General features: G+C 52.0%; 2 protein-coding genes across 2 annotated transcripts; both read left to right on the plus strand.

Annotated features, from left to right (window-relative positions):
• Window positions 1–1,081: 1,081 nt before the first annotated feature.
• On the plus strand, window positions 1,082–14,271 carry LMBR1L (limb development membrane protein 1 like). Its single transcript, XM_035002740.1, has 17 exons — window positions 1,082–1,476; window positions 4,859–4,943; window positions 6,027–6,060; window positions 7,057–7,196; window positions 7,401–7,504; window positions 8,344–8,470; window positions 9,200–9,268; window positions 9,409–9,473; window positions 9,803–9,875; window positions 9,967–10,050; window positions 10,147–10,223; window positions 10,782–10,859; window positions 11,006–11,079; window positions 11,299–11,389; window positions 11,489–11,555; window positions 13,327–13,488; window positions 13,691–14,271. Exons 1-17 carry the CDS (start codon window positions 1,405–1,407, stop codon window positions 13,756–13,758), a joined length of 1,470 nt encoding a protein of 489 aa, XP_034858631.1. The 5' UTR covers window positions 1,082–1,404; the 3' UTR covers window positions 13,759–14,271.
• Window positions 14,272–15,342: 1,071 nt separating this feature from the next.
• On the plus strand, window positions 15,343–24,269 carry DHH (desert hedgehog signaling molecule). The gene is made up of 3 exons (XM_035002746.1): window positions 15,343–16,805; window positions 19,476–19,737; window positions 20,017–24,269. The coding sequence occupies exons 1-3, from the start codon at window positions 16,503–16,505 to the stop codon at window positions 20,640–20,642; spliced, it is 1,191 nt and encodes a 396-aa protein (XP_034858637.1). The 5' UTR covers window positions 15,343–16,502; the 3' UTR covers window positions 20,643–24,269.
• The last annotated feature ends 3,634 nt before the right edge of the window (window positions 24,270–27,903 follow it).

Consider the following 27,903-nt stretch of genomic DNA (forward strand, 5'->3'; position numbering starts at 1 on the left):
TATCTTGCTATCACCAAAGACAAATGTGTGTATACACACATACATAAGTGTGTACATATACATAGAAACAAGTACATTCTTTTTATTTCCCAAGGTTCTGTTGCAAATCAGTGGGGAAACAAAAAAGGGACAAAAATAACTTGCTCCGGAAAAGTTACCAGGGTACAGAATTCAGCTGTTAATTCTGGCCCCTGACTCTTGCTCAGATAGTAACTGGATGCAGTCTAGGCCTTTACAATTGGGCTCTTATCCTTCAGTGGGGCAGTTTGCAAAACTCCGCCCTTCTTTCGAGTTTCCCTTACTTCCCCAATTTAGAGGAAGGGTTCAAGTCCATGAAGGTGGAACTACCCAAACAGTACATATTCCAAGGTTGCCGGAAGGTACCTGGCATTCCTTAATTGTGTGACCTTGGCACGTGACAACTTCTCACCATTTTCTAATTTCTAAAATGTTAACCATATCTTCCTCTGAAGGGCTGTTGTGATTTCAAAAGGAGATAAAAGTCTATAAGGTGAGTGGCACAGAGTAGGGTAACATTTGACTCAGCCCTATTAAGCAATGATTCCCCGGGGGGTATTTCCTCACAAAGTTTCAGGCTATTCCTGTGGTTCTCTATCCACTTTTCTTCAGTATTTGCTCCAGCACACACTAGGCTTCCCACATAAGTGACTGAGTGAAAACTCCTAGCAGTGGAGGGGCCCCACCCCAACAGAAACACTTTCAGAAAATGCTGCTGCAGGCCTTGGGTTACTGGGCAGCGGTGCCTTTCAGAACCCCCTTGGTGCTCTCACATCCTGCCTTGCTGGCCTGGTCCAAAGGGTTCATTTAACCACAGTCAAATTAAAATCTTGGTTGCTCGGAAATGCAGGAACTGTCCTCTCAACCGCAGGAGTTGAAAGGAGACGGCTGTTCAGTTTTAAAGCACTGTTTAGTTTTAGAGCAAGCACTCTAAGGCCCCAAAGATCCCGCCTCCTTCCACGAGGCGAGCCTATCAACGCTCCCCTGGCGATGAGCGGCAGCTCCCTAGGAGCCAATGAACTCCGCTCGCTGGAAGAAACCCGCCCATCCCTTGTGTCGTCAGTTGGTCTCTGGTAGATAGAACCAGCACCTGCGCTTCCTCGTTGCAAGCTTGTTGGAGGGTGTTTGCGTTAAAGTTGACCGAGTCCGGACCTTAAAGGGGAGGGAGCAGAGGGGGCCGGGGCCCGTTAAAACGAGGCGCGTGGTGCCTGTCCCTTTAAGGCGTCCGGACGACTGAATCTGAGCTCCAGATTACCCCGTGTTTCCGTCGCAGGCTGCGAAGAGAGGCTCCTTGGTTGGGTCCGGGTGCGCGGCGGCGGCGGCTTCATCCCCGCTCGTCCTCCCCGGGCCCGGAGACACCCCCGCCCCAGTCATGCTGAGCAGAGTATGGAAGCAGCTGACTACGAAGTGCTATCCGTGCGAGAGCAGCTCTTCCACGAGAGGGTTCGCGAGTGCATTGTGAGTACGGGACCCGGGCAGGAAGGGTAAATAGGACCAAGCGGGGGGGGGGGGGAGCACGGGTGGCGCGGGAGAGGGAGAAGTTCGGGTCGGAGTGCGACCACCCGGGCTCAGAGCGCCGTCAGGGCCTGCGTGGCCCAGGGGCGAGCAACGAATGGTCCCGGCCTGGTGAACCTCTAGATCGGATCAGTTGGGTAGTTGCGCGATAAACAAAGCCGCGGGTCGGTTTCCGTTCCTCCCTTCTACACGCCCCTCCCCCCGCCCGCCCTCCAGTCCCCCACCAGTCCCCCACCCCTGCGGGGCTTCAGGGCGTGGGTCTGCGAGTCTAGTGATTTCGATCGTAATCGGATAGTCTGAGAGGGATGGGTTTAATTGGGAGAGACCCCGCAAACTTCGCTGATGTTTGACGAAAGGGAGACGTCCAAACACTGAACTAGGTTCCAGAAAAGACTTGGTAGGTGTAGGGGTGGCATGCCAGAGGAACGGGGCACTTTGGTGGGTCTTCCACTTTGGAAGAAAGGACTCTTGTGGGGTGGATTCTACTGTGTAGAGATGGAAAACAACTAAGGTATCCCCTTCTTTCCCCCCTCATTGGTGCTTGTTGGAACCCCCGCCCTCTCGCCTCGCCCCCCGCAACGAGGTTCATAGCTCCCCAGCCATTCAGGGATTTCCCCTGTGAGTGGTCCTTCCTCTCCAGTGCTCCAGAGGGCAGCAGGCTGCGTTCCCTACTCCCACACTGCCACCTTGAGCAGCAGCTGAACCTGCCACACAGCGATGGATGGACTCCTCACTTCTGGGCCCCAGGGGAGCTGCATCTTCCTCAGGCCTGCTTTCAGTTCTCATCTCTCCCCTTTTTCATCAGAGTTCCCCAGAGTAGCCCTCACCCCCAAACACTAAATGGAAGGCAAAAAGGAAAGGTTTGGAAGAATGGAAGTGTTAATGAATAGGGGGACCCACTGGTGGGGTCATCTTTATTTTTCTCAATCTGCAGCCTCAGACTGGAGGAGGGGTAAAGTGAGCCACCACATAACTAGGTCTGCTCTTAATCTGTGAGGACTGAAAAGTAGGGAATGTATCAGTCCATGTGTGGAACTCCAGATGAACTTTCCTTGTGTGATCCTTAGTGGAAAGTCCCACATGGTGAGGTGGGTATGTTGTGGAGACAGGACCACGCCTTGAAACATTGTAGGGACAGAGGCCCACGTTCCTAGAGATCAGGGAGGGATGAGACCTTGAACGGAGACGCAGCCTCCTTGATGTCTCCCCCATTCTTTAGTCCTATTAGCTGAGGACATTAGTGCTGGCCAAGGGCAGCCTGAAGGCTTCTGGTACCTCCCCCACCTGGCTCCCATCCCCTGCGCTAGAGAATGACCTAGCCTCTGCTGGAACTGGGTGGAGCTCCAGCCTGACCTTTTGAGCCCTCCCACCTTCCTGGCTGTTTCGCAAGCCCAAGGGCAGAGGGAGTGCTAGGCAGTAGAAATCTTCAGTACAACCTGAGTAACTCATTCTACTCCACTTCCCTAATGTTAAAAGCTAAAATTTTGTTCTAGACTCATCACTCTCCTTGGGTCTCTTTGACATCTTCCTTCCATGTATAGATATAGATAACATGTGCAGATTCCCTGTGGGGTGAGCTCCTCTTGGAGACTGGAGGATCCAGGAGACTGATCCTGCTTTCTTAGCTTACTTTATTTATTGTTATTTATTTATTTATTTATTTATTTTTAAAAGATTTTATTTATTTATTTGACAGAGACAGAGACAGCGAGAGCAGGAACACAAGCAGGGGGAGTGGGGAGGGAGAAGCAGGCTTCCCGCTGAGCCGGGAGCCCGATGTGGGGCTCGATCCCAGGACCCTGGGATCATGACCTGAGCCGAAGGCAGTCGCTTAACCAACTGAGCCACCCAGGTGCCCCTATTTATTGTTTTTTAAAGATTTCATTTATTTATTTGAATGAGAGAGAGCAAGACAGAAAGCAGGAGTGGGGGTGGGGGTGGGGAGGGGCAGAGGGGAGGGAGAAGCAGACTCCCTTCAGGGAGTCCGCTATGGGGGCTTGATCCCAGGACCCTGATATCATGACCTGAGCCAAAGGCAGATACTTAACGAACTGAGCCACCCAGGTGCCCCTCTTGGCTTACTTTAAAAGCAATAACATGGTGGGGTGCCTGGCTGGCTCTGCAGCTCTTAATCTCGGAATCGTGAGTTTGAGTCTCGTGTTGGGTGTAGAGATTACTTAAATAAATTAATTTAAAAAAGTAAAAATAAATGCAATAACGTCTCAAGACTCTCTGGCGCTGATTGTAGAGCCAGGCTGACCAGCGGCTCCTCCCTTGGGCAACAGCAGCTTACTTGGGGCAGGGTAGGGATACATGCATGTACAGACTAACCTGGCCAAGTCCTGCCATGACTGTGGATTGGAGGGCCAGTTGCCCAGGGGCATGGGACAGCCTGGCTCTGGAGTTGGAAGTCACTTGAATAGGGACCAGGAATCGACCGTCTTTATTTTTTTTTAAGATTTTATTTATTTATTTGACAGAGAGAGACACAGCGAGAGAGGGAACACAAGCAGAGGGAGTGGGAGAGGGAGAAGCAGGCTTACTGAGGAGCAGGGAGCCCGATGCAGGGCTCGATCCCAGCACCCTGGAAACATGACCGGAGCCGAAGGCAGACGCTTAACGACTGAGCCACCCAGCCGCCCCAAGACTATTTCTTGATAGGAGAAATACCATATACCTATAGGAATGAGAGAAATGGTTAGAAATTTGAAAATGCTCATGGTAGATTGTCTTTGGTTTCATATTCAAAAGGCAATGAATCTAATTCACCATATTAATAGAATTAAAAACCGCCCATATGATCATCTCAATAGATGCATGCAGAAAAAGAATTTGACAAAATCCAACATCCATTAATTAAAAAAAAAACCAAACTTTCAGCAAACTATGAGAGTAGGTCTTAAAAGTTCTCATTATAAGAAAAAAAATTTTTAAGTGTATATGGTGACAGATATTAACTAGATTTATTGTGGTGATCTCTCTGCAATATATACGAATATCAAATCATTATGTTGGTACGTGTGTATGTGTGTCTCTAGGAGTTTTCTCTGCCTGTTTACCAACCAGGGTTCAGTTGAAGCTGTTTTCTCCTGGAAAAAACTTCATAGGGCTGGACATAGTGCTGTTTCCCCATCCTCTGTCTGGTGCTTCTTAGAGGCCCCTGAGGGCCCTGACTAGAAGGAAATGCTGGGGAGAAAGATGGAACTCCTAGAAGTATGGAGCCTTGTTTTGGGAAAGTGACCCCATGGAATGACCAGAGAGGCCACTGGGGCTCAGGAATGTGCTGGGGATAGAGCTTCTCATCCCAGCTCGCACTCTGCCACAGATCTCAACACTTCTGTTTGCGACACTCTACATCCTCTGCCACATCGCTCTGACCCACTTCAAGAAGCCTGCTGAGTTCACCACAGGTACCTGTGACTGCCCTCCCTTTTCCCTGCTCTCTACCAGTGTTCCTGTTGCCATGCGACCAGCCTCAGGGGAGTGGGCCCATGGTGCCCACTGGGAAAGGAAAGGTGGCTGTTCTGGAGCCTTTGCCTCTTCTGCTTCGCTTCTTCCACAGGCCGGGGCAAGGTGGTACAGTGGAAAGTCTAGACAGAAGGGTCTGCAACTAATAAAGCCCCTGGGCAAGTCATGTAACTTCCCTCAGTTCCATCCTCTACAAGATGGGCCTTATAGTCGCTAACCAGTTCATTGACCTTGTGTGGACCAAATGAGATGGTTAACGTGAAAGCCCTCTGTGAACCTAAAATGAACAGCTATAGGGTGAACGTAATCATGAGCACCAGCTCTGTCCTCTCCTCAACTAGTGCACTCACACCCAGGAACAGAGACCTGCCTGACCCCTGGGGCCCCCCCGGGACATGGTGATGGTAGCCCTTCTCTTTTAGAGAGCGTAAGCGTGCTCAGATTGGAGCTTTCCTTCCTGTAGGCATTGTGCGATTTGGGGAGACACATTTGCCCCCATTCCTAGCCCCAGCCTGTCCAGATCATCCTGGTCCTGGCCCTAGTCTTTCCTCCCCTCCAGAAGGCTTCATGAACCCCCACCCAAGAAGGCAGCTACTCCTCAGTATAATTCTCCCAAGGACTTTCTCTGTATATCTCCCCCCGTCCCCTGTCTCATTTCCCTTTGCTGCCCCCAGCCACCAATGTAATCAGCCTCCCAGACCAGTTGTTCCTGATATTTTCAGCTGACAAAGAGGAACCTACAATGAGAGAGATCATGGGGAGGGAGGGAAGTGAGAGAATTTCTGACCTGTACTCTTTCCACCTGGGACCACAGATCTTTAAGCTGCCACCTTGGCCAGAGAATAGGTTGTGGGGTTCATAGTGTGAACTCTCCCAGAGCCTAAGTCCAGCTCTGCCTCTGTGGCCCAGGCCCTTCTTCAGGGGGCAGGGAGGGGGCAGGAGGGAACACTGCAGGACAGATGATCCCAGAGCTGCCCACTGATGTCTTGCCTCTTCCCCGTTCCCCCCCCTCCGCTCTCCCATAGTGGACGATGAAGATGCCACAGTCAACAAGATTGCGTAAGTTTTGCTGCCCCAGCTCCTGGCACTAGGAGCCTTTAGAAGCTGGGATCTAGTGAGACTCCTGGAGCTGGGAGGAGAGTGGGGTGTCATGCAGTGAAGAGAGGGTTCCTGCATTTCTGGCTTCTTCCGGCTTTATCTCACGCTGGGGACGCTTGAAAAAGTTGTTGTTCCTGTCTCCCTGGTTAGGCCAGGAGTTTCTGGGAGCCTCTTGGCCAGGAACTGTGAGCTAGGGCCTGAGTCACCAGAAATGGTTCCAGCTTGGCTTCACCTCCCAGTGGTCACCAAGGAAGGAGTGCGTTAGGGATGTAGACCAATGGACTAGAGCAGGGATGTGGAAGGTGGGACCCTCAAGGGCAGGGTGGGCTCGGTTCTGACAGGATGGCCCTTGCTCCAGGCTGTTATTATTCATTAGCACATATAGGGAAAATAAAGGGATGACCCCTCCGGTCAACAGATTAAAAGAAGGCAACCTTCCCCCTTTGGTGGACCAACTAAGTAAAAATGTCTCTTCACCTGAGGCAGTCCTGGACACAGGCCTTGGCTATGAAGCTGGGTTTCAGGTCCTTCCTTTCCCCCTTTGCCTAGTGCCTTCATGCAGGGCCTAGCCGTATGGGGTGACCCTGCTCTTATTCGGGCTAGAGAAGGCAAGCTCAGAAATCCATATCTCTGAGCAGAGAAGAGAAGAGAAACCCCTTAGCTTGGCATGCCTGTGCACCTGGCAGACATGTATAGGAGGACCATATTCCAGGGGAAAGTTCTGGGCAAGTGTCATGACCCATGACATGAATGCCTAAGGTGTGCCCATCCCTGGTGCCAAGGCTTCCCTGGAGGGGGAGATTAAGGGACAGTCGGTAGATCCTTAGCTGGATGGCTGCTTCCCTTGGTTTGTCACTGCTACAGGTGGTTCCAGGATGAGGGGGGATGAGCAGGGCTTCTTGGGCCCAGGGAAGTGAGTGTCTGAACTAAGCAAGGGCGCTCCCATTCTCCGCCCAGGCTCGAGCTCTGCACCTTTACCCTGGCGGTCGCCCTGGGTGCTGTCTTGCTGTTGCCCTTCTCCATTATCAGCAATGAGGTGCTCCTCTCACTGCCTCGGAACTACTATATCCAGTGGCTCAACGGCTCCCTCATCCATGGTACGTAGCTCCTGGCTGCAACTTGGGGTGGTGATAGGGAACAGACTCGGTTCATGCAGACACAGGCCGCCTTGGCTAATTAGTCGTGTATCACCCCATCCTTGTCCCCTCCTCCACCGCATGGTCGGTCCCCGGTAGGTTGTCTACCCTCCCCCCACCCCATCCCTGCCACTGACCACCCCTGCTTTTCCTTTTTTGCCCTAGGCCTCTGGAACTTCGTTTTTCTCTTCTCCAACCTGTCCCTCATCTTCCTCATGCCCTTTGCGTACTTCTTCACTGAGTCTGAGGGCTTCGCTGGCTCCAAAAGGGTGAGTGGGAGAGACATCAGTCAATCAAGGCAGGAAACAGAATTCCACCCAGATGGTTCAACCGAAGAGATTTGTTTTATTTTATTTTTATTTATTTATTTTTAAATTTTTTAGAGGGGGAGGGGCAGAAGGAACGAGATAGTCTTAAGCAGGCTCCACACCCAGCACAGAGCCTGACGTGGGGCTCTATCTCACCACCCTGGGATCACGACTGAGCCGAAAGGAAGAGTCCGCCGCTTAACTGACTGAGCCACCCAGGCGCCCCACTGAAGAGATTTTAACAGAGACTATTTGCAGAGGTTTAGTCAGAGTTAAGGGGATCAACAAGGAATTTGAGGTCAGCGGGAAGTCATTACCACCCTTAGGCCTGTGGGAGCAAAAGGAAGAAATAGTTTCTGGAACCCATTGACAGTTGAAGCTGGGAGGTGCTTCACAGCTACAGCCCAAACCATAGTGACAAAGGTTGAAGGAAACTGAAGAAATACCCTGATCCCTTTCTCTTCCTACGTTCCGCTCTCCTGCCTGTCCTTCTCACTGGGCAAGCCGAACCAGAGGGCAAAGAGTTTGTGTGATGCAGCCCTTGGGGATCAGCCTCCCACAGCAAGGCAGGATGGGGAAGGAGTTTGGGGAGGGGGGTTGCACATGAAGACTATACTGTATAAGGAATGGCCCTAGATGTAGGGTAGGAAGACAGAGTGATTTGGCACAGTAAGAGGGAGATGCCCTTCCCTGTCTCCTGAATCCAGTGCTCTCTGGTTTCCCCAGCCAGGCTGCCATCCCATGTCTCCTTCCTTCCCCTGATGTTGATCCTGCCTCTTACCTGTTGCCTCCTCCTATAGGGTGTCCTGGGCCGGGTCTATGAGACGGTGGTGATGTTGATACTCCTCACCCTACTGGTGCTGGGCATGGTATGGGTGGCATCAGCCATTGTGGACAACAACAAGGCCAGCAGGGAGTCACTCTATGGTGAGAGGGCCAGCTTCCTCCCCACCCTCCAGGCTGAGTGGCTCTGCAGTTGGTTGATGGGTTTCCCTGCCTGGAACAACTGTATCCTTCTAAGGTGGAGAAGGTTGGGACCGTGTTTCTTAGAAGTTTAAAACTAATGGATGTCACGCCAAGTCCAACCTGCAGAAATGATCCATTGCACCCATGCAATGATTAAAAATATAAACGAGTCAGTTGCTAACATGCAAAAGTTGAGAGATTTCACGTTAATATCTAGATTTGTGGCTTTACCTAACAAAGGTGAGGATCTGGCCACACTAGACCCCAGAGATTGCGCCTAATAGCAGTTGTGTTCCTTTTTTTTTTTTCCATCTTATTTTTTAAAGATTTTGTTTATTTATTTGAGAGAGCATGAATGGGGGGTGGGAGGCAGAGGGAGAAGCAGCTTTCCCACTGAGCAGGGAGCTCGATGCAGTCTTTGTTCCCAGGACATGAGCTGAGCTGAAGGCAGACGCTTGACCGACTGAGCCACCCGCGTGCTCCTGTTCTTTAGATATGGCTTAGTGGGCCTCCAGTTTGCTGTAGCCCCACTGCTCCCTCTTCTGCTGACACTGGGCCAGCTTTCCTCATTCACACTACTTGCCTAACCCCTGTGGGCTTATGTGTGGTGTCCTTCCTAGTGTCTGAGGCCCGTCAGCCCCCAGGAAGCTGGAAGAGAGACCAGCTGACATACTTCTTTTTTACCCTTAGACTTCTGGGAGTACTACCTCCCCTACCTCTACTCCTGTATCTCCTTTCTTGGGGTCCTGCTGCTCCTGGGTGAGTGTTCAGGGTCTTGGAGGGAATGGGTAAGGTCCGTGGATCAAAATAACCAGGGTGGAAGGAGAGGGAATGGAAGGGTGGGTAGGGGAGGTGGTGGAGAGAAGGGTCTGGCAGGTAACCGGCTCCTGTCCCCACAGTGTGTACTCCACTAGGACTCGCCCGCATGTTCTCAGTCACTGGGAAGCTACTGGTCAAGCCTCGGGTATGTAGTGCTCTTTGCCCTTCGATTCCTGCAAAGCCGGAGCCAAACAGTGAAGCTACCCTACAGTTGTGTAGTACACGCCTTGCGGAAGGCCACAGCCTTTGCTGCCTCCCATATCCTTCACCCCCAGCATCTGGGGCTGGTCACCAGACATGCAAGGCAGAGCAAACGGCAGTTGGGAGGGACTGGATAAAGCTTCTGGACACAGGGTGGTGAATGAGGGTTAGGGGAAGGAATGAGACTGTGGAGCCTAGGATGAGCAGGGGTCTCCTGGGGCCCTTGGGATCAGGGAGCCTCTGACAGGTAGTCCCTCTTTCCCCTGTCCCCAGCTGCTAGAAGACCTGGAGGAGCAGCTGCACTGCTCAGCCTTTGAGGAGGCAGCTTTAACCCGCAGGATTTGTAGTAAGTCGTGGTTCTCGCCAGCTGGGTTGGGGGCTGTGCCTTGGGTGGGGGCTGCAGGACTGGGAGGCAGCCCCATCTTCTCTGCCCTCAGATCCCACCTCCTGCTGGCTGCATTTGGATATGGAGCTGCTGCACAGACAGGTCCTAGCTCTGCAGACACAGAGGGTCCTGCTGGGTATGTAGGTTGGTAGGGATTGGGATACCTGCGTTTCCCCAAGGAGAGTAGCCTGTCACTCCTGGCCCTTGCTAACAGCTTTTCATCCCTGTACAGAGAAGCGACGGAAGGCCTCAGCCTGGCAGCGGAACCTGGGCTACCCCCTGGCCATGCTGTGCTTGCTGGTGCTGACGGTAGGTGTCCCATTCCTGGTGGAGGTGAGGAATAGTAGGCTCTTGACTACTTTAGGTCCTTTTAGGGAAGAGGGAGGAGATGCAGGGACCCAGTTATCAGCAATAATAGTAGTTGCCTCTCACTGATTGTCTACTTTGGGTCCTGCCCTGTACTGAGCACACCGATCTCCATTTTGTAGATGAAGAAACAGGAGTGAAGGAGTTTGCCTAAGGTCATACATGGCCACTGAGTAGTTACACAGGTTTTCTCTGGGGTGAAAATAAGGGTGGAGATCAGTCCATCCCTCCACGTGCCATGTTCTGGACTTGGAAATAACTCTTACTGATCTTGGGGAGGAGGTACATTTTTCTATTCGAACTTTTTGCAATCCTTCCACCCCGAAAGGGTATCTTACAATACCCTCAAAGGTGCTCTGTTGCTAGCAATAACCTTGAAGAGGTCCCACACAGCTAATGGGAAACAAAATGTTGGACCAGAGTGTCTGCTCTTAACATTCAACACTGAATACAGCTGTGGGCTGGGGCAGGAATGGGAGTCCGTGACCTTGCTTCCCTTAGGGCCTCTCTGTGCTCATTGTGGCCGTCCACATCCTGGAGCTGCTCATCGATGAGGCTGCCATGCCCCGGGGCATGCAGGTACTGGGCTGCATATCTTTTGGGGAGGGCTTAAGAAAGGCTGGGGTGAGAGACAGAAGCTGAGGCCAGAGGGAAGGCTGGGTGCTGGGTGTTCGGTGGTGCTCCTGGTAGGGAGTATTCCATAGTGACACCACTCCATCTCTCAGGATGCCTCCCTGGGCCAGGTCTCCTTCTCCAAGCTGGGCTCCTTTGGTGCCGTCATTCAGGTTGTACTCATCTTGTATCCTTCTGGAAACCCACCATTGCCTCTGTTCACTGAACCTGTCTTCTGGGACTGTGGTGGGAATGATGGGGAAGGGGGCAAGTCTTCACCCACGTTGGGGTTCAGGAAGAAGGAAAAGACTTCATTTGAAAGGAGGGTTAAGGGAGAGGTCCATTCCCTTTGAGATGAGGCATTAATCCTTGGGGGCTGGCCAGTTCTTCCTTAACCTAGTGGCAGTTACCTGATGGTATCCTCAGTTGTGGGATTCTACAGCTCTCCATTCTTCCGGAGCCTGCGGCCCAGATGGCACGACACAGCCATGACACAGGTAGCCGGGCGGGAATAAAGGAAGCTCCTGGGGGCAGCAAGGGTGCTAGGTGCTGGCAGCTCTGCTACCCTCACCTCCCCTTTCCTTACTCCGACCTAGATAATTGGGAACTGTGTCTGTCTCCTGGTCCTAAGCTCCGCACTTCCTGTCTTTTCTCGAACCCTGGGTAAGTAGCAAAAGGAGGTAAGGGAATTGGCTTTTCTGAGTACCTACTGGTGCTAAGCATACATTTTATTTATTTATTTTTTAACTTTTTTTTTTAGATTTTATTTATTTATTTGAAGAGAGAATGAGAGAGAGAGAAGAGAGCACATGAGAGGGGGGAGGGTCAGAGGGAGAAGCAGACTCCCTGCCGAGCAGGGAGCCCGATGCGGGACTCGATCCCGGGACTCCAGGATCATGACCTGAGCCTAAGGCAGTTGCTCAACCAACTGAGCCACCCAGGCGCCCCAAGCATACATTTTATTTACATGCTCTCTCTAATTCCCACAACCAACCTAGGTGGAGGTATTACCCCCCATTATACAGATGGAGAAATTGAGGCTCTGTAAAATGCCTGTGTTGAGCTTCAGAATAGTGTTGCTTCAAAGCTCATACCTTTCCATTAGCTGTATCCCACAGCCTCCCCTATTTACTTCCATTTTTCGGTGGAGAAGCACCACTTTCCCCCAAATCTTCCTCTGAGCTGGATCCTCTAATAAACATTCTCATTTTATTATTTTTATTTTATTATTATTTTTTAAAGATTTTATTTATTTATTTGACAGAGAGAGACACAGCGAGAGAGGGAACACAAGCAGGGGGAGTGGGAGAGGGAGAAGCAGGCTTCCCGCCGAGCAGGGAGCCCGATGTGGGGCTCGATCCCGGAACCCCGGGATCATGACCTGAGCCGAAGGCAGATGCTTAACAACTGAGCCATCCAGGCGCCCCTAAACATTCTCATTTTATAAAGACAAGAAACAGAGAAGCTAATCAATTTACCTAGTTATATAGCTCGCTTGAAGCAAGGCCAAGTCAGGCTAGAACCCTTATCTCTTAAACACGAGTCCAGTGCTTTTTCCACACACTGGGACATCAAATACTACACTCAGTCCTTCTCCCATCTTTAGAGCTATCATCTAGAATCGCCTGGTAAAAATGTTCAAAAGTGTAATAGTTCTCCCCAGGGTAGTATGGGAGCTCCGCCTTCACCACGTCATGAACCATCAATTCGGTTTGGTTCTTCAGTTCATACTGTCTCCACTGTGCCATTGTACTTATGTCCTGGGGATTCAGTAGGAAACTAGGCTTGTGGGTCCACTAGTTCGTTCCTTTAGGTCGGATGCAGGTGAGAATATTTTTTAAGTGGGGGACGGCCCCAAAATTTGGACTTGTGATGACATTATTATGATGATTAAGGACTCAAGTGTTAGAACAGTGCCTGGCACATACAGTGCTTTATATGTGTTGTTTCATTTAATTCTCAAAGTCCCATTATTTTCTCTATAGTTAAGGAAACCTAGGCACAAAAATCTATGGAAGCTGCTGCAGATAACACAATTAGTTAGGGGTGGAGTTTGGATCTGAACCAAAGCAGCCTGATAAGAGTCGGAGCTCTTAGCCTCCACACTGGGTGACCAGCTTCTAGGTTCCTGGCCTAGGAACAAGTAGCAGGCCCAGGGAGCTCCTCGGGACACGTGGAGCCAGAGGGGGGCCCCACTGGAGGAGAAGATGCTGAACTCTGAAAGGGAAGTTGGAGCAAGCCTAGCTGCTGACACTCTCCTCAACAGCCGTTAGCCCTCTGAGACAAGTTGGGAAGTAGGAATAATTAATACATAGGAAAGGCCAACCTATCAATTGCATTGTTGAGATGTGGCCACTAGGAGGCAGCAGAAAACTGGGCTCTGAGCCAGGGAGGAGCTGGGGAGCCCACTCCCATGCTGGCCTTTGTACTTCAGGGCTCACTCGCTTTGACCTGCTGGGTGACTTTGGACGCTTCAACTGGCTGGGCAATTTCTACATCGTGTTCCTATACAACGCAGCCTTCGCGGGCCTCACCACTCTCTGTCTGGTGAAGACCTTTACCGCAGCTGTGCGGGCAGAGCTGATCCGGGCCTTTGGTGAGAGGGAGTCGGGGCGCAGGCTAATGGGGTGGTTGTGAGGTGGGACCCTCTGGAACCATGGTCATCCAAGCAGGAGAGATGGCATGCTCTCTGCTTTGTTTGTAATGTACCTCATATACCCATTCTGTGGCTGGGTTGTCTTATTCCTGAGACTGGACCTATGCCCTGCTTTTGACTGCCCACCCTCCCTCTTCTCCAGGGCTGGACAGATTGCCATTGCCTGTCTCCGGTTTTCCCCGGGCATCTCGGAAGACCCAGCACCAATGACTTCCAGCTGGGGGTGGGAGGGAGAAAACTGGACACTGCCATCTGCTGCCCAGGCCTGGAGGGGCGCCCAGGGGTGGGTGGACCTCAGGACCTGGAATCTGAGAGGGTGGTAGAGGGGAGCTGAGCTGTCTGCACTGTTGCATAATCTGAGCCAGAGTTTGGGACCAAGCCCCCCTGCTTTTCCAAATTTAACTGTGGGCCTCAGCATGGGATGGGGCTGGGTGACTGGGTCTGGTCCCTGGTCCCAAATCTGTTTACACATCAATCTGCCTCACTGCTGTTCAGGGCCATGCCCGTAGCCATGTTTACATGATTTGATGTGCAATAGGGTGGGGTGGGGACAGGGGAGAAACTGAGCTGGGGGTAGACTTGGGAGGCAGATTGTCTCCCTTGCCTCTGGCCCAGCAGAGCCTAAGCACTGTACTATCCTGGAGGGGCTTTGGACCATCAGAGAGACAAGGGCGTAGGGAAGAAGACACCACAACCATCAGCAATAAAGTTGATCCCAGGGTTTGCTTTGGTTTTTTAAAGGGCCTGTCTCTGTGTCTATTGAACAGCCTTATTCCCACCAATTCTGGGTCTACCAACTGAGAAAAACAGAGGGATCCTGCCTACCATCCTTTCTCTTTTCCTCCATCATCTGCATTCTTAGTATCTTTTAGAGACTTGGGTCTAGTGTTAGGCCATACAATTAGGCAGTGGGAGGCTCCTCCTCCTTTTGCCTTGCTTAAAGCTGGCTGGTCCCCTGACTCTTCCTTATACTCATGCCTTATTTCTGTGCCTTGGTTATTGGGGGTAGGTGGGCATGGGTGTAGGAATAGGATAACTTCTGTATGCACACAACATCCTCAGCCCTGTCCTCCCTAACTTGGGTTTGACCTAAAGTGAAGGAAGGCTGACTGACATGGGTTTGTGATTCTCAGAAAAGAACATAACTCCGTCTTTCCAGAAGCTATCAGTGCCTAGAATGCTGTGCAGGCACTCCTGCTGTGTTGGGGGTAGGGACAAAGTTTCTGCTCAAGGTGACACAGATTGTGCATTGTGCAACTTCTAGGGAGCACCCTTCACCTTGTTACTATATAGTTACTACGACTATTTTCTTGCAAATGGCAGTTAGGTGTCTTGAGGAAGGAACACTTTTTTCTAATGTACACAAAGTTGCTATAAGTGCTATCCATGGAGCTGAGGGAGGGGGGATTATTGAACACCAAAAGGAAGTGTGGATGCCACAAATACTTCGCTGAGTACCCTACTATAGGCCAGGCACTTAGCCATGGGGATTCATGGTAAACAGTTTTGTATTTAAGAATTGCTTTGTCTAGTAAGGGTGACATAATTCTAATACCACATGGTTGGCAGTTAATTACTGGTTCTCAGGGAAACAGGTGGGCAGTGTCAGGACATCAGGGAAGGCTTCTTAGAGAAAGTGATTTTTTTTTTTTTAAGATTTTATTTGACAGCACAAGCAGAGGAAGTGGCAGGCAAAGGGAGAGGGAGAAGCAGCCCCACTTGGAGCAGGGAGCCCAGTGTACTGCTCGATCCCAGGACCTTGGGATTATGACCTGAGCCGAAGGCAGACGCTTAACCGACTGAGCCACCAAGGTGCCCCAAGAAAGTGATTTCTAAACAATAATAGATTGGTGGGTGAAGTGTTGCAGGCTCAAAGCCTCTGAGATGAGACCTGAGTGGTTGGAAGCAGAGCCCCAAGGGGTTCAGAGAGGGACAAAGCTAGAGAGGTGCCTAGATGGAAGGTAAAGGGAAGCGACCATTAGCCTGTTAAAAGACTATGACTTTAAGTACCCTCTGCCCTCCAGCAGCTTCCAACTGACAAGTTACGCATTTGAAAAGAAGCAGCCATTGGGTGGGTGTCTGGCAAGGACGAGACAGGAGGCAGAAGTTAGAAGTCCAGAACCAAATTATAACTACAGAGATCTATCCCTGATTCTGGGGGAAGCTCTCAGCAGAAGGCTGCAAAGTTACCAAAGAAAATGGTCCCCTGGTACCCACCCCTTCCAGCCCAGGCTACTACTGTCAAGGAGGAGAGATGAAAGTGGGGGAAGTTTGGGGAGGACCACAGAGAAGAAAGTCTCTGGTTGTATGCCCAAAGGGCTTGGCTGGCCTTGGGTAGAAACTGGAACCCATACTTCCTGGATGATAGCAGAGGACAATGGCCTGCCAGGATAGGCTTTGGGAGAGTAAAGATCCAATTCAAGTATCAGAGGAGGGTGGTTTGGTGCCAAGCTTAGGCTTGGAAGTAGAAGGATGCTTATCCAGGCAGCTTAAGACTGAAAAGCTCCTAGGATTTCTTAGACAGGTGCCTGCCTGGTTTCCAGGATGGGACACGCTTCAGTCGCGAAATGGACCAGCGGTGACCGGCTAGAGCCCCCGCCCCGGTGGGAGGGGGCGGGACGGTCCTGGGAGAAGGGCGGGGGGCGGGGCCAGGGGCCACTTAAGGCGGAGCCGGGGTGTTCTGGCAGCGCCGGAGCCGGGCAGCAGAGCCAGGCTGGGCTGGCACTCACCCACGACCCCCCTTCCCTGCTATGATGGGCCGTCAGTAGCAGGTTCCAGACCCCCCGGGGGCATGTAGGCAGAGCTGGCGGCAGCCAGGTGCGCAGAGCCACGAGAGCTCTAGGGCACTCTGGGGGCAGCTCTGCCTGCTGCGCTCTGTGGTGCCTGGGGAAATGCCCAACTGACGGGCGGGCTGGTGAGGACAACGTACCCTTTGGTCCGAGCCCTCTGCATCCATGGCGCTGCCGGCCAGGCTGATGCCCCTGTGCTGCTTGGCACTTCTGGCGCTGCCCGCCCAGAGTTGCGGGCCGGGCCGGGGGCCGGTTGGCCGGCGCCGCTACGTGCGCAAGCAGCTCGTGCCGCTGCTCTACAAGCAATTTGTGCCCAGTGTGCCCGAGCGGACCCTGGGCGCCAGTGGGCCTGCCGAGGGGAGAGTGGCAAGGGGCTCGGAGCGCTTCCGGGACCTGGTGCCCAACTACAACCCGGACATCATCTTCAAGGATGAGGAGAACAGTGGTGCAGACCGCCTGATGACCGAGGTAAGGAGGACTTCTCCCCACCTGTGCCAGGGCATTGCCAACTCCTGTGGCAGCCTGGGAGGGTAAGCTGGGTTTCATCCATAGAGACCTTAATCTCAAAGATCTCCTCTCCCTACCCTTCCACCGCCCCCCCCCCCGCCAAAAAACCCAAACCTGTGCTCACTGGGCTAAGTGATCAGGAGGGATCCCAACAGGGAGAAGCTGGAATGGGGAGGGGAGGAGGGACTAGTGAGAGTGAAGCTGGGAGACACAGCGAGGGCGGGGAAAAGAGGATGGCGGCAGGCGAGACGGGAAATGGCTGAGGCGTGGACCGGGGGTCAGCTACCGAGCCAGGCAGGAAGGGCTGGGGTGAGCTGGGGGCCAGGAGCTGGCTAGGCAGCAGACAGAAAGCTCTACCCTTAGCCTGGCTCCTGACCTGATTGTGGAAAAGATCTGTGGGCTAAAGAGATTGAAGGAGGCTGGGAAAGGGGTGGCCAAGGGTTAGGTCACCAGGCCATCTACCTGAGAAGGGGCTGGGCAGGAATTGTCTTCAGCATGGGGGAGGCATCCTAGAACCAAGGCAAAACTATTCTAGAGTCTAAATGACTGTTTTGGGTGAAAAGTAGTTCTCAATGGGAAGAACAGATGGGCCCACCTGAGAATCAAAGTGTTCCCGCATCCCTCATGCTCAGCTTAGCTCAGGAGCTTCCCTTGGAATTAAAGAATTAAATTCAACTAGCATGTGTCAAGCATCTGCTGCAGACTGGAACCTAACTGACCTAGGATAAGGTGAGCAATGCCTTGGGAGTGAAGGACCACCTCTGGCCAGTGACCTCAAATGTCAGACCTGGAAGGAAACTTGGAAATCACATTCTTCCACCTCCTCCCTTCAATTTTGCAGCTGAGAGCTGGGCCCCAAGAGGAAAAGTGATTTAATCAAAGTCTTAAAACTAATTAGTGGCATGGCTGGGACTAGAATTCAGGACTCCTGATTCTAAGTCTATACACTTTCCATTACACCACCTAATTGTGTATGGAGTGGGGAGGTGGGGGGAGAGGGAGGGGTACGGATTTCCTCCGATTAATTGCCATAGTTTTCCAGGTTACTTTGTTAGGAAAACCTGTCCAGGGGAGAAAGAATTCCTTCTACTACTACTCAGAGATTGGGACGGGGACACTCCTTGGTCATGGTATATTGTGGCCCTTTCCCCTGGCTGGCACCTGCACCAGAGGGGCCAGAACAAGGGACAGGCCCAGGAGGGGCTCCGGCAAGGCCTGGGAACCCCTCGGTCCTGCTTATCTCCCACACCCTGGCTGCAAAAGGCCTCCATTGAGTTGGCTCTGCACTGGGCTGCTGCCCCCGCAGGTCAAGGCCTCAGGGCCTCCTTAGGGGACACAACGACAAAAAGTTGGAAGGAGTTACCACTTTTCCTGTCTTCCCCTCCCCTCCTCTCCAACCCTGCGGAGATATAGAAAACTCGGGAAGAAGGGAAGGAGGAAAGTGCCCCTATGGCACTTAGGAGAAAGCCAAGTCTGAGGTGAGAGGTCGGAGCGGGGAGAAGAAAAGGAAACTGTCTTCTCTGCGCCTCCTCCCGCCGCTTCGGTGCTATGGTGCGCGCCAAGGTCTCCGGCTCCCAGACTAGAGCCGCCCAGATAACCGTGCTCTCACTCCCCCGGGTGCAGGCTTCCAGCCACCGCTGCTTTTCCTCCTCTCCACTCCCACCCTGCAGGGGGCCCCCCAGTTCCGCGCAAGGGCAGCTCCCATTAATCTCAGGTGCTACTCCCACGCCTTTCTGGGCTGCATCTGGAACAGAGATGGAGAGACCGGGGCTCAGGGCTGGCAGAGCCTGAGCTGGAATTGGGAGGGCTGGTCGCGCTGGGGGAGGGGGCCCGGCGGGCAGGAGCGGGGATGGGGGGCGCGGCTTTCTGCCCTTTCCTCTCCCGGAGCCGGGGCGGCTGAAAAGCGCCTTTGTGGATGGAGCTGCTGAGTCCGCTTCTCCCGGCGAGTCCCCGGCCTCGGCCCGGGATTCTCGCTCGGTTAAGTCATCCCGGAGAATGGCCATTGTACTTCGCGCAGCCCCCGCCACCCAAACCCTTTTTCCAGCAGCCTTGATCCCGCACGGCTCCGCTTGGGCACCTTTGTGGGGGGCACTCGCACCACGAAGGGGTTAATGCTAGGGGCCAAAAGGAGGAGGAGGAGGAAGGAAGGAAGGAAGCGATGCCCGGTGCCAGGGAAGGCAACGAAACAAAAGATGAATCAGGCGGAGGGAGGGCAGCCCGGGCTTGGGGCGGGGGCCAGGCTCAAACAGGGGCTCCTCTCGGGGAGCCAGGCTGCTCAACCCCTCCCTGACAGAGCTTCCCCCCACCCTCTCAACTCTTGGCCGCTTCCAGGTTGAGCCGAGGTCCCAAAACGAGTGAGGGGTGGGCGTCGAAAGAGGGGAAAGAGTTAGGTATGGGCACCCCCTCTTAATCTCTGAGGTGACCCCACAGTTCTCCCACAACGCTCTGGAAAGAGAGTGCATATTGGCGACTACACCTCTTCGGATTCTCACTTCCCCAGGACATTCAAAAGCTGGGAGGGAGTGGTGTGGGGCCAGGAAAACAAAGAAGAATCGACCCTCCCTTCCAGGTCCCTTTTGCCCCTGCGGTGGGAGTGGTAGTGAGAAGACTGATTCCTTTATTTCCCGCCAGCGCTGTAAGGAGCGGGTGAACGCGTTGGCCATTGCCGTGATGAACATGTGGCCCGGAGTGCGCCTGCGGGTGACCGAGGGCTGGGACGAGGACGGCCACCACGCTCAGGACTCACTCCACTACGAAGGTCGTGCCTTGGACATCACCACGTCCGACCGCGACCGCAATAAGTATGGGTTGCTGGCGCGCCTGGCAGTGGAAGCCGGCTTCGACTGGGTCTACTACGAGTCCCGCAACCACGTCCACGTGTCGGTCAAAGCCGGTACAGTAGGGGATGGGTGGCGAGGTCCGCCCAAAGGGGGCTCTTTCCAGGAAACTGAGGCTGCACAGCTCTGGTGCGACCCTAGGGGAGACCAAGTGGGCGTTGGTGTTGTAAACCATCCTTCCATTTCTGCCCAGGTTGGGGCCAGATCCGTGGGAAATTACATGTCCCAGGACTGGCGAGGTCTGCTCTGGGCTTGACCCACATCTTTGAGAATCTGTACCAACGTCCTGGAACCGCTGGTCTTGGTTCAGTCATCGCTGTGCTTGTTCCCTGCAGATAACTCACTGGCCGTCAGGGCAGGCGGCTGCTTTCCGGGAAATGCCACGGTGCGCCTGCGGAGCGGCGAGCGGAAGGGGCTTCGGGAACTGCACCGCGGAGACTGGGTGTTGGCGGCAGACGCGGCAGGCCGGGTGGTGCCCACGCCCGTTCTGCTCTTCCTGGACCGGGACTTGCAGCGCCGGGCCTCTTTCGTGGCTGTGGAGACCGAGCGGCCCCCGCGCAAGCTGTTGCTCACGCCCTGGCACCTGGTGTTCGCTGCTCGAGGGCCAGCGCCCGCGCCAGGCGACTTTGCACCGGTGTTCGCGCGCCGGCTGCGCGCGGGGGACTCGGTGCTGGCGCCCGGCGGGGACGCGCTTCGGCCGGCGCGCGTGGCCCGCGTGGCGCGCGAGGAAGCCGTGGGCGTGTTCGCGCCGCTCACAGCGCACGGGACGCTGCTGGTCAACGACGTCCTGGCCTCGTGCTACGCGGTTCTGGAGAGTCACCAGTGGGCGCACCGCGCCTTCGCTCCTTTGCGCCTGCTACACGCGCTGGGGGCGCTGCTTCCGGGCGGGGCGGTCCAGCCGACGGGCATGCACTGGTACTCTCGGTTCCTCTATCGCTTGGCAGAGGAGCTCCTGGGCTGAGTGCGGCGGACATAGAAACCTCGAGACGCCTGCTGAAACCCGGGCGTGCGGGCTGAGATCTGGGCATGTGGGTAGCAGAGGATGCTGACTCGAGGTGGAGGGAGGGGACAGGGAGGAAAATGGAGGCGAGACTGGACTGCTTGGTTCAGGGGCAACCTCCACCTGAGAGGAGATCCCTGGTCCTAGGGTGATGGGGTTGACGGTGGATACTCCTTGACGAGAACTATTTGGCGTCTTCTTCCCGAGTGCCTCAGCCCCACCCGGTTATTTTATTTTATTTTCTATTTATAAATTGTAATATAATGATCTGCTTGCCCCGCCTGGCAAGGTGAGGGGCCAGGGCACGGCGTTAACACTGTTTAACACAGCCAGCCAATCTGACGTCTGACATTTTCCTACAAGCGGGCTAATAAAGGGAAGGCTTGCAGGAGCTTATTGGAAAACATCTCTATTCCGAGGGGGATTCACCTCCAGAGGAGGGGAGAAGGGGACCAACTCTGGGTCAGTACTTTACTTCCGTCCCCTCCCTGCTTGCCCAGCAGGTCTTCCTGCCTGCTTCCTCCCCTCAGAGGGGGCATCCCAATTGATCAGCAACGGAGACCAGAAGAGTCGTGCCCTTTTCTAGGCCGCTGGTCCCTTCCCCCACCCAGAGAGGACCAGCATTCTGCCTGCATGGTTGTATGCGGAATGTTGGAGGGGCCAGGGTTGTTGAAGGAGCAAGAGGGTCCTCGCGTGTCCTTTCTCGTTTATAGAGGCTCCAGCGAGGTCTCAGGCCATTGCATTACTGATACTCGGAGAATTCTGCTCCCTGATTGTTAGCCTACCATCCTGGGCCCTCCGTGAAGGCCATGAATCAGCCTAGTTCCCATCCTACCCTGGTGTCAGGGTCTGAATGGGGGTGATGTTTTATTCTGGGATGTCACTGGACCAACTGATGACCCTTGAGAATCCCTAGCTAATTTATAATGATAGTGCCCACACACTCTTGGTCAAGAGAAAGAACAGGAACAGAGGGTGGGAACCTATCTCTCCTGAAGGGCTGTGGACAGAGAACAGCTTCAAACCCTGGTGTGTGTGTTTAGGGGGGGATGGGTAGGCTCTCCAAGCAAGGGCATATAGGCATTACAACTGGAGTCCTCTTCTTGATCGCCTGTCCTAGTTGTTGTTTCTACTGGCTTCCTCCACCACCCCACCCCCCTCTTCCCTCTTCCATTCTCCTGGCTCTGCATCCCTGGCCTGGGTATTCCTGGAACCTTCAGGTTCCAATGCAGCAGACAGGCAGGAACTCAGAGAGTCAGGTGCCCCTGAGTTAGAATGGAAGCTCAGAGGAAGTTGAACTTCAGTGGAAGGGGAATGTCTGGGCTCAGAGAGAGATGGACGGGTTTGGTGGTACCACCAAGGAGCCAGCCCTTGCCTGTTAGCAGCTGTGCAGTTTCAGTCCACAGGGGCCCTGCTATACACCGCCCTCTGGTGGCCTTCAGGATCAGTTCTCTTCCAGACCAAAGGAAAGAGATAACTATATACTTCAGGGATGGGTGGACTGGACCTGCGCAGAGGAGCCTTATCTCAGGAGGTGAGAGATGGTGGGTGGGGCTTGGTAAGCTGCCAGGGCTGAGCCACGGCTGTCAAGGGCTGGTGAGGAGCCCACACGCCTCTCCTTGTGAAAACCCATCCAAGCCTGGCATTTTTGCATCCCTCGTGCCTGGTTTAGCTTTGTGGCTCCCAGAAGCTGGAGGTAGAGTCATAGCCAGATTCTGAGCACCTCCAAGTTGCACCTTGTGACCCTTGAGTTCAATGTCTGGAGGTGAACGCATACTTAGGGTTCCAGGAAGTGCTTGATAAAGGCGAAGATTGGAAGCGGAATAAGTTTACCTTTAGTGTCCTTCCACCCACCATCTCCTTCAATCTGTACCAGGTACCTGTTGCCACCTCCCTTCCCCTTTCCTGATCTCATAATCCAAGCTGTGGATCTTTCCCAGAGCATGGCCTGCAAGTCAGGCAGACCTGCAGATAGTGATGCCACCCCAAGAGGATTGTTGACAAGATCAGTGTCTGTCTGTGCCCAATGTGGGATAGGCACTCGGTCAAATGTGTTCTATACTCTGCTCCCATTTCTCACTGCTTTTGCAGATTTCTGCTCTTTGTCTGCTTCTCTCCTCACCACTCCACTAGAAGCAGGATTTATCCATGGTTCCCAAATATTTTGGGGTTTGCATTGCCCCTATACTTGTTGGATTTCATAACACTCCTTCAGAAGGTGCTGTGTGAAAGAGTTGGGCTTGCTTTAGAACTAAAGTCTAATTAAAAGTGATCTTGTTTTGAGAATTTACAGAGTATTTTGTGATAATCTTGGCAAGACCTCTCTGCATACTGGGAAACCAGAGTTGAGAACCACTGCTTCAAGGTTCAGTTGACCTTTTTAACCCCCCGAATCCAGACTTTTTCCCCCCTTCCTCTCTTCAAGCCGACTTTACTGAACATCTAGAGTGTAGCACTGTATTAGGCATGAAAAACACACAAAATATTAAGAAGCTGCTTTCTCCATGGGGGAGTAGGCTTAAAGGTATAAGATGGGTAACTACCAAAGCAACATTGTTACTTAATCAGGATGAGTTGAATGGGTGGAAAATGTCATATCAGTACAGAGAAAGCCTTGTGGAGAAAGTAGGGCCTGGCTAGAATGTTGAAGCATGTAGGTGGAGGAGACCAGAGAGGGCATTCCAAGCAGAAGTAACAACATGAGCAGGCACTTGGATTCTGGAATGAAGATGTGCAGCCTGGCTAGAATGGGAGATCAGGGAGTGTAACTGTATGTAGCTATTGTTTCTTGAGAACTTACTACATGTCAGGCCCTGTGCTAGCTCTTGACATGCATTCTCATTTCCTCCTTACAATAACCCTGTGGGATTCTATTACAGATGAGGACACCGAGGCAAAGACAGGTTTAAGTCACTGGCTCAAGTTATTACAGCTAGTAAGTGGTAGACCTGGAGCAGGAATAATAAGAAATAAAACTGCCTTGATGGACAGGGCCACATCCTAGAGGGCCTTAAGTAGTTTTTGACTCAGCGCACCTGGGTGGCTTGGTCAGTTAAGCTTCCGACTCTAGGTTTTGGGGCTCATGTCATGATCTCAGGGTTGTGAGATTGGGCCCTGTGTCAAGCTCCAAGCTCAGCAGGGAGTCTGATGGAGATTCTGTCTTCCTCTCCCTCTGCCTCTCGCTCTCTCAAATAAATAAGTAAAAAGTTTTGGACTCTCATTCCCTTCAGGGAGTCACTAGTAAGTCTTAGCTTTTTGACAGTTATTTCTCTCTCATTTTCATTGGCTCTTCTTTCTCCTGCCTGGATCGCTGGCTTCCTTAACTAAAGTTACCTAGCCAGTAAAGGAAATCCTCCAGATTAGAGGAGAGGGGAGACTGAGCTTTGTTAAGGATTGAATATATGTGCCCCCTCCAAATTCATTCGCACAAACCCCAACCCCTGTGTGGCTGTGTTTGGAGATGGGACCTCTAAGGAAATAATTAAGGTCAAATGAAGTCATAAGAGTAGGGCCCTGATATGATAGGATTAGTGGCTTTATAAGAAGAGAAACCAGGGGCGCCTGGGTGGCTCAGTCGTTAAGTGTATGCCTTCAGCTCAGGTCATGATCCCAGGGACCTGGGATCAAGCCCCGCATCCGGCTCCCTGCTCGGCGGGAAGCCTGCTTCTCCATCTCCCTCTGCCGCTCCCCCTGCTTGTGATCTCTCTCTCTCTGTGCCAAATAAATAAAATATTAAAAGAAGAAGAAGAAGAAGAAGAACAAGAAGAAGAAGAAGAAGAAGAGACACCAGAAAGTTGTTTTCTCTCTCTTTGCATGCACCAAAGAAAGGGATGTAAAGACATCGCGAGAAGGCAGCCCTCTGCAGGCCAGGAAGAGAGTTCTCACCAGAAACCAAATTGGCCAGAACTTTGATCCTGGACTTTCCCAGCCTCCAAAACAGTGAGAAAATAAATGTTTGATGTCTAAGCCACCCAGTTGATGATATTTTGTTATGACAGCTCTAGCAGACTAATACAATCTTCCAGAAATGTGTGAAGTAAGAAGAAGCCAGTGCTAAGATGGAGTCTTTACTTACTGAAAATAATGAACTTGGAAAAGTGAGCATTTCTGACCTAGAGCCTTGACATGTTTATCTCTGACCGTACCTGTGTGGTCACAACTGGAGGAAGCTTCCTTCTCTGGCTGGAAGACTGAAGCAGCTGTCTATGGGACGAAGGCTGTGGCTGCTCAGGGTATTTCCTTGTGCGGATTGTGTGGCCAGTTAGCACATTCAGACTCTCCTCTCCCTGTTACTGTCTCTATATGTGAATCGGTTGACGTATACACATGAACATCTCCCATTAGATGGGGGGATATTTTCAGTCAGATCTTACTACTTGTGCCAAATACTATTGATGTGCCATGGGAAGAGGACAGTAAGTCAGGCATGGCTCTCACAGTTCACCTGGCAAGACACAGTGGTCAGAAGGTTGTTGAGTACGGTGAAGGAGATGAGGAGTGACACTGAAGCTGAGACCTGAAAGATGGGTAAGAGTTGTTCGAGCAGAGCTAACAGCATAAACAAAGGCCTGGAGTTGGGTAAAGAGTAAATTGAACATCAAATGGACGAGTGAATTGAACATCAATTCAAGAGTAAAGGAGCATCAGTAAGTTCAGTTTAGTGAAAGGAAGGTGTGATATACTTTAAAGATTTTCAGTTTTGTCCTGAAGATGAAAAGCAACTGTAGGATTTGAAGCAGTTGCGGGAGGGGATCGAACTTGCATTTTAAAAAAGAAATTGGCAACTGGATGGGCTTTTTGGGTCATCTCTAATCCCTGAGTAGGTTGGTCCTCCTCTGTGCATGTAAGTGTTGCTAGTTCTGATTGCAAGTAGCAAATGCCCCATCCCCACACTGTCTGTTATGGGAGCAGGTGGTGGGGGACAGTGTAGGGATATTGGAGCAGGGCACGATAGGATAGAGGCAGATCTGAAGGTGATGCCTCCAGCCCTGGCTTCGCTTCTCCCTGAAACCTAAACCCAAACTGTCTCTCAACTTCTCTCCTTGGGACCACATAACCTAAGACCATAGTTATTTGACTCCAAACCACATAGTGTCCAAACAGAAGTCCTTGGAACTGGGAACTCCTTTTCTGCTATTCTCTTTTGCTTTCCAGCCATTCTTCCCGCAGAGTTTGGCTTAGTTTGGAGCTGATGGCCCTAAGCTGAGACAGAGCTGCCACCCCGAGAGCCAGGTCTGGGCTGAACACCGCAGCTGCCCAGGAAACAGCTGGTTAAGCCCTCAGCAGCTGCAGCAGCTGGGATTCCACCCAAAATTTGAGCTGGGATTAATCCCATTTCCTCCACACACATCCCTTCCCTGTTCTAGTCCCTGGCTAGTCTATAGTATCTCCTAGAAGTTTTGAGACTAAATATCACAAGTCTCTCTGTGAACTAAGCTGAAGCCAGTCATCCACTCCTTCTTGGAGGCAGCTGACCCAAAGCACCTTGGGACCATCACAGGAAGGAGGGTGTGGGTCTCTCTCATACCCAACCTCCTTTCTCTCATTCTCTCTATCCTTTGATAAACTGGCTAGGATGGATTATTCTTTAAATTGTCCAATTTTCGATAACCATTAGAATTGTCTAAAGAAGAAGGGGCTTCTTTGGTGGGGTGAGGAGGTAGATTTCCTTTATCTTGGAAAAACGCTATACCAAGACCTAGAAACTTGGTGGGAGTGTTATAGGAGGATCAAGCGTCGTATGGGTGATTGTCACTTTCCAACCATGATTGCTTCTCACTTAACTGTGATTCTACACTTGCGAACAATAGGGCTGTATATTCTATTTGGTGCTTTTGCACCAGCTGTGTGACCTTGAGGAAATCACTTTGTAAGAGATGCCAGAGGCCACAATGAGGTACTTCCAAGAAGCTGGAAAGAAGGAGGTGCCCTGAGATTTGAACAAGGCAAATTAACACACAAAAGAACAAGGCATTTCCTCCCAGGCTCAGAGATTTGACTCCCTCCCTTCAACAAATATTTATTAGGCCCCTGCAAGTACTAATAGGCATTTTACTATGCTAAGGATTTTTAATACTTTTCTAGAGAAACAGGCAGTCATTTGAATAGATTGAATTAATTTAATTAGGTTTTAGCTTCGTGGAATGGCCTGATCAAATTTGGATTTTATTTTATTTTATTTTAAGATTTTATTTATTTATTTGACAGAGAGAGAGACAGCGAGAGAGGGAACACAAGCAGGGGGAGTGAGAGAGGGAGAAGCAGGCTTCCCGCGGAGCAGGGAGCCTGATGCGGGGCTTGATGCGGGGCTCGATCCCAGGACCCTGGTATCATGACCTGAGCCAAAGGCAGATGCTTAATGACTGAGCCACCCAGGCACCCCTAAAATTTGGATTTTAAAAAGATCACTCTAGTTGCCGAGTGGAGAATGGACTAAAAGGGAGTTAGTGAGTCCAGGGAGGAGGGCAAAAGCAAACAGGGTAGTGCAGTGGTGCAGATGGGAGCTGATGCTGGTGAGATAGAGAGGTGGCAATGGAGATGGAGAGAAAGGACAGTTGCAGGCAGTATTTATATTTGTGGAATGGATAGGACCTAGTGGTTGATAGGATGAAGTAGGGAATGAAGAGTAAGGAGGAGGAAAAAAAGATTTCTCTCTATTTTAGCTGCGTGATATTAATGTATCTAGAATGAAAGAGAAAGGGGCGCCTGGGTGGCTCAGTTGGTTGAGCATCTGACTCTTGATTTTGGCTCAGGTCATGATCTCAGAGTGATGAGATGGAGACCCTAGTCTGGCTCTATGCTCAGCATGGAGTCTGCTTGAGATTCTCCCCCTCTGTCCCTCCCCTCCCCCCCCCACTCTCTCTCTCTCTCATTCTCTCTCAAAATAAATAAATCTTTAAAAGAATAAAAACAGGGCACCTGGGTGGCTCAGTTGGTAGGTGACTGCCTTCGGCTCAGGTCATGATCCTGGAGTCCCGGGATCGAGTCCCGCATCGGGCTCCCTGCTCCGCGGGGAGTCTGCTTCTCCCTCTCCCGCTCCCCCCTCTTGTGCTCTTTCTCTCTCTCACTCTCTCTCTCAAATAAATAAAATCTTTAAAAAAATAAAATAAAATAAAAAAATAAAAGAATAAAACAAAATGAAAGAGAAAGAATAATTGATCAGCCAATATCAGTCTATTAAGCCAAAATGGAATGTGGCAACATGGGCAACTCAGTCAATAAG

Source organism: Mirounga leonina, unplaced genomic scaffold (assembly GCF_011800145.1).
Source record: "Mirounga leonina isolate KUSES-001 unplaced genomic scaffold, KU_Mleo_1.0 Mir_126, whole genome shotgun sequence".
In the NCBI taxonomy this organism is placed as follows: Eukaryota; Metazoa; Chordata; class Mammalia; order Carnivora; family Phocidae; genus Mirounga; species Mirounga leonina.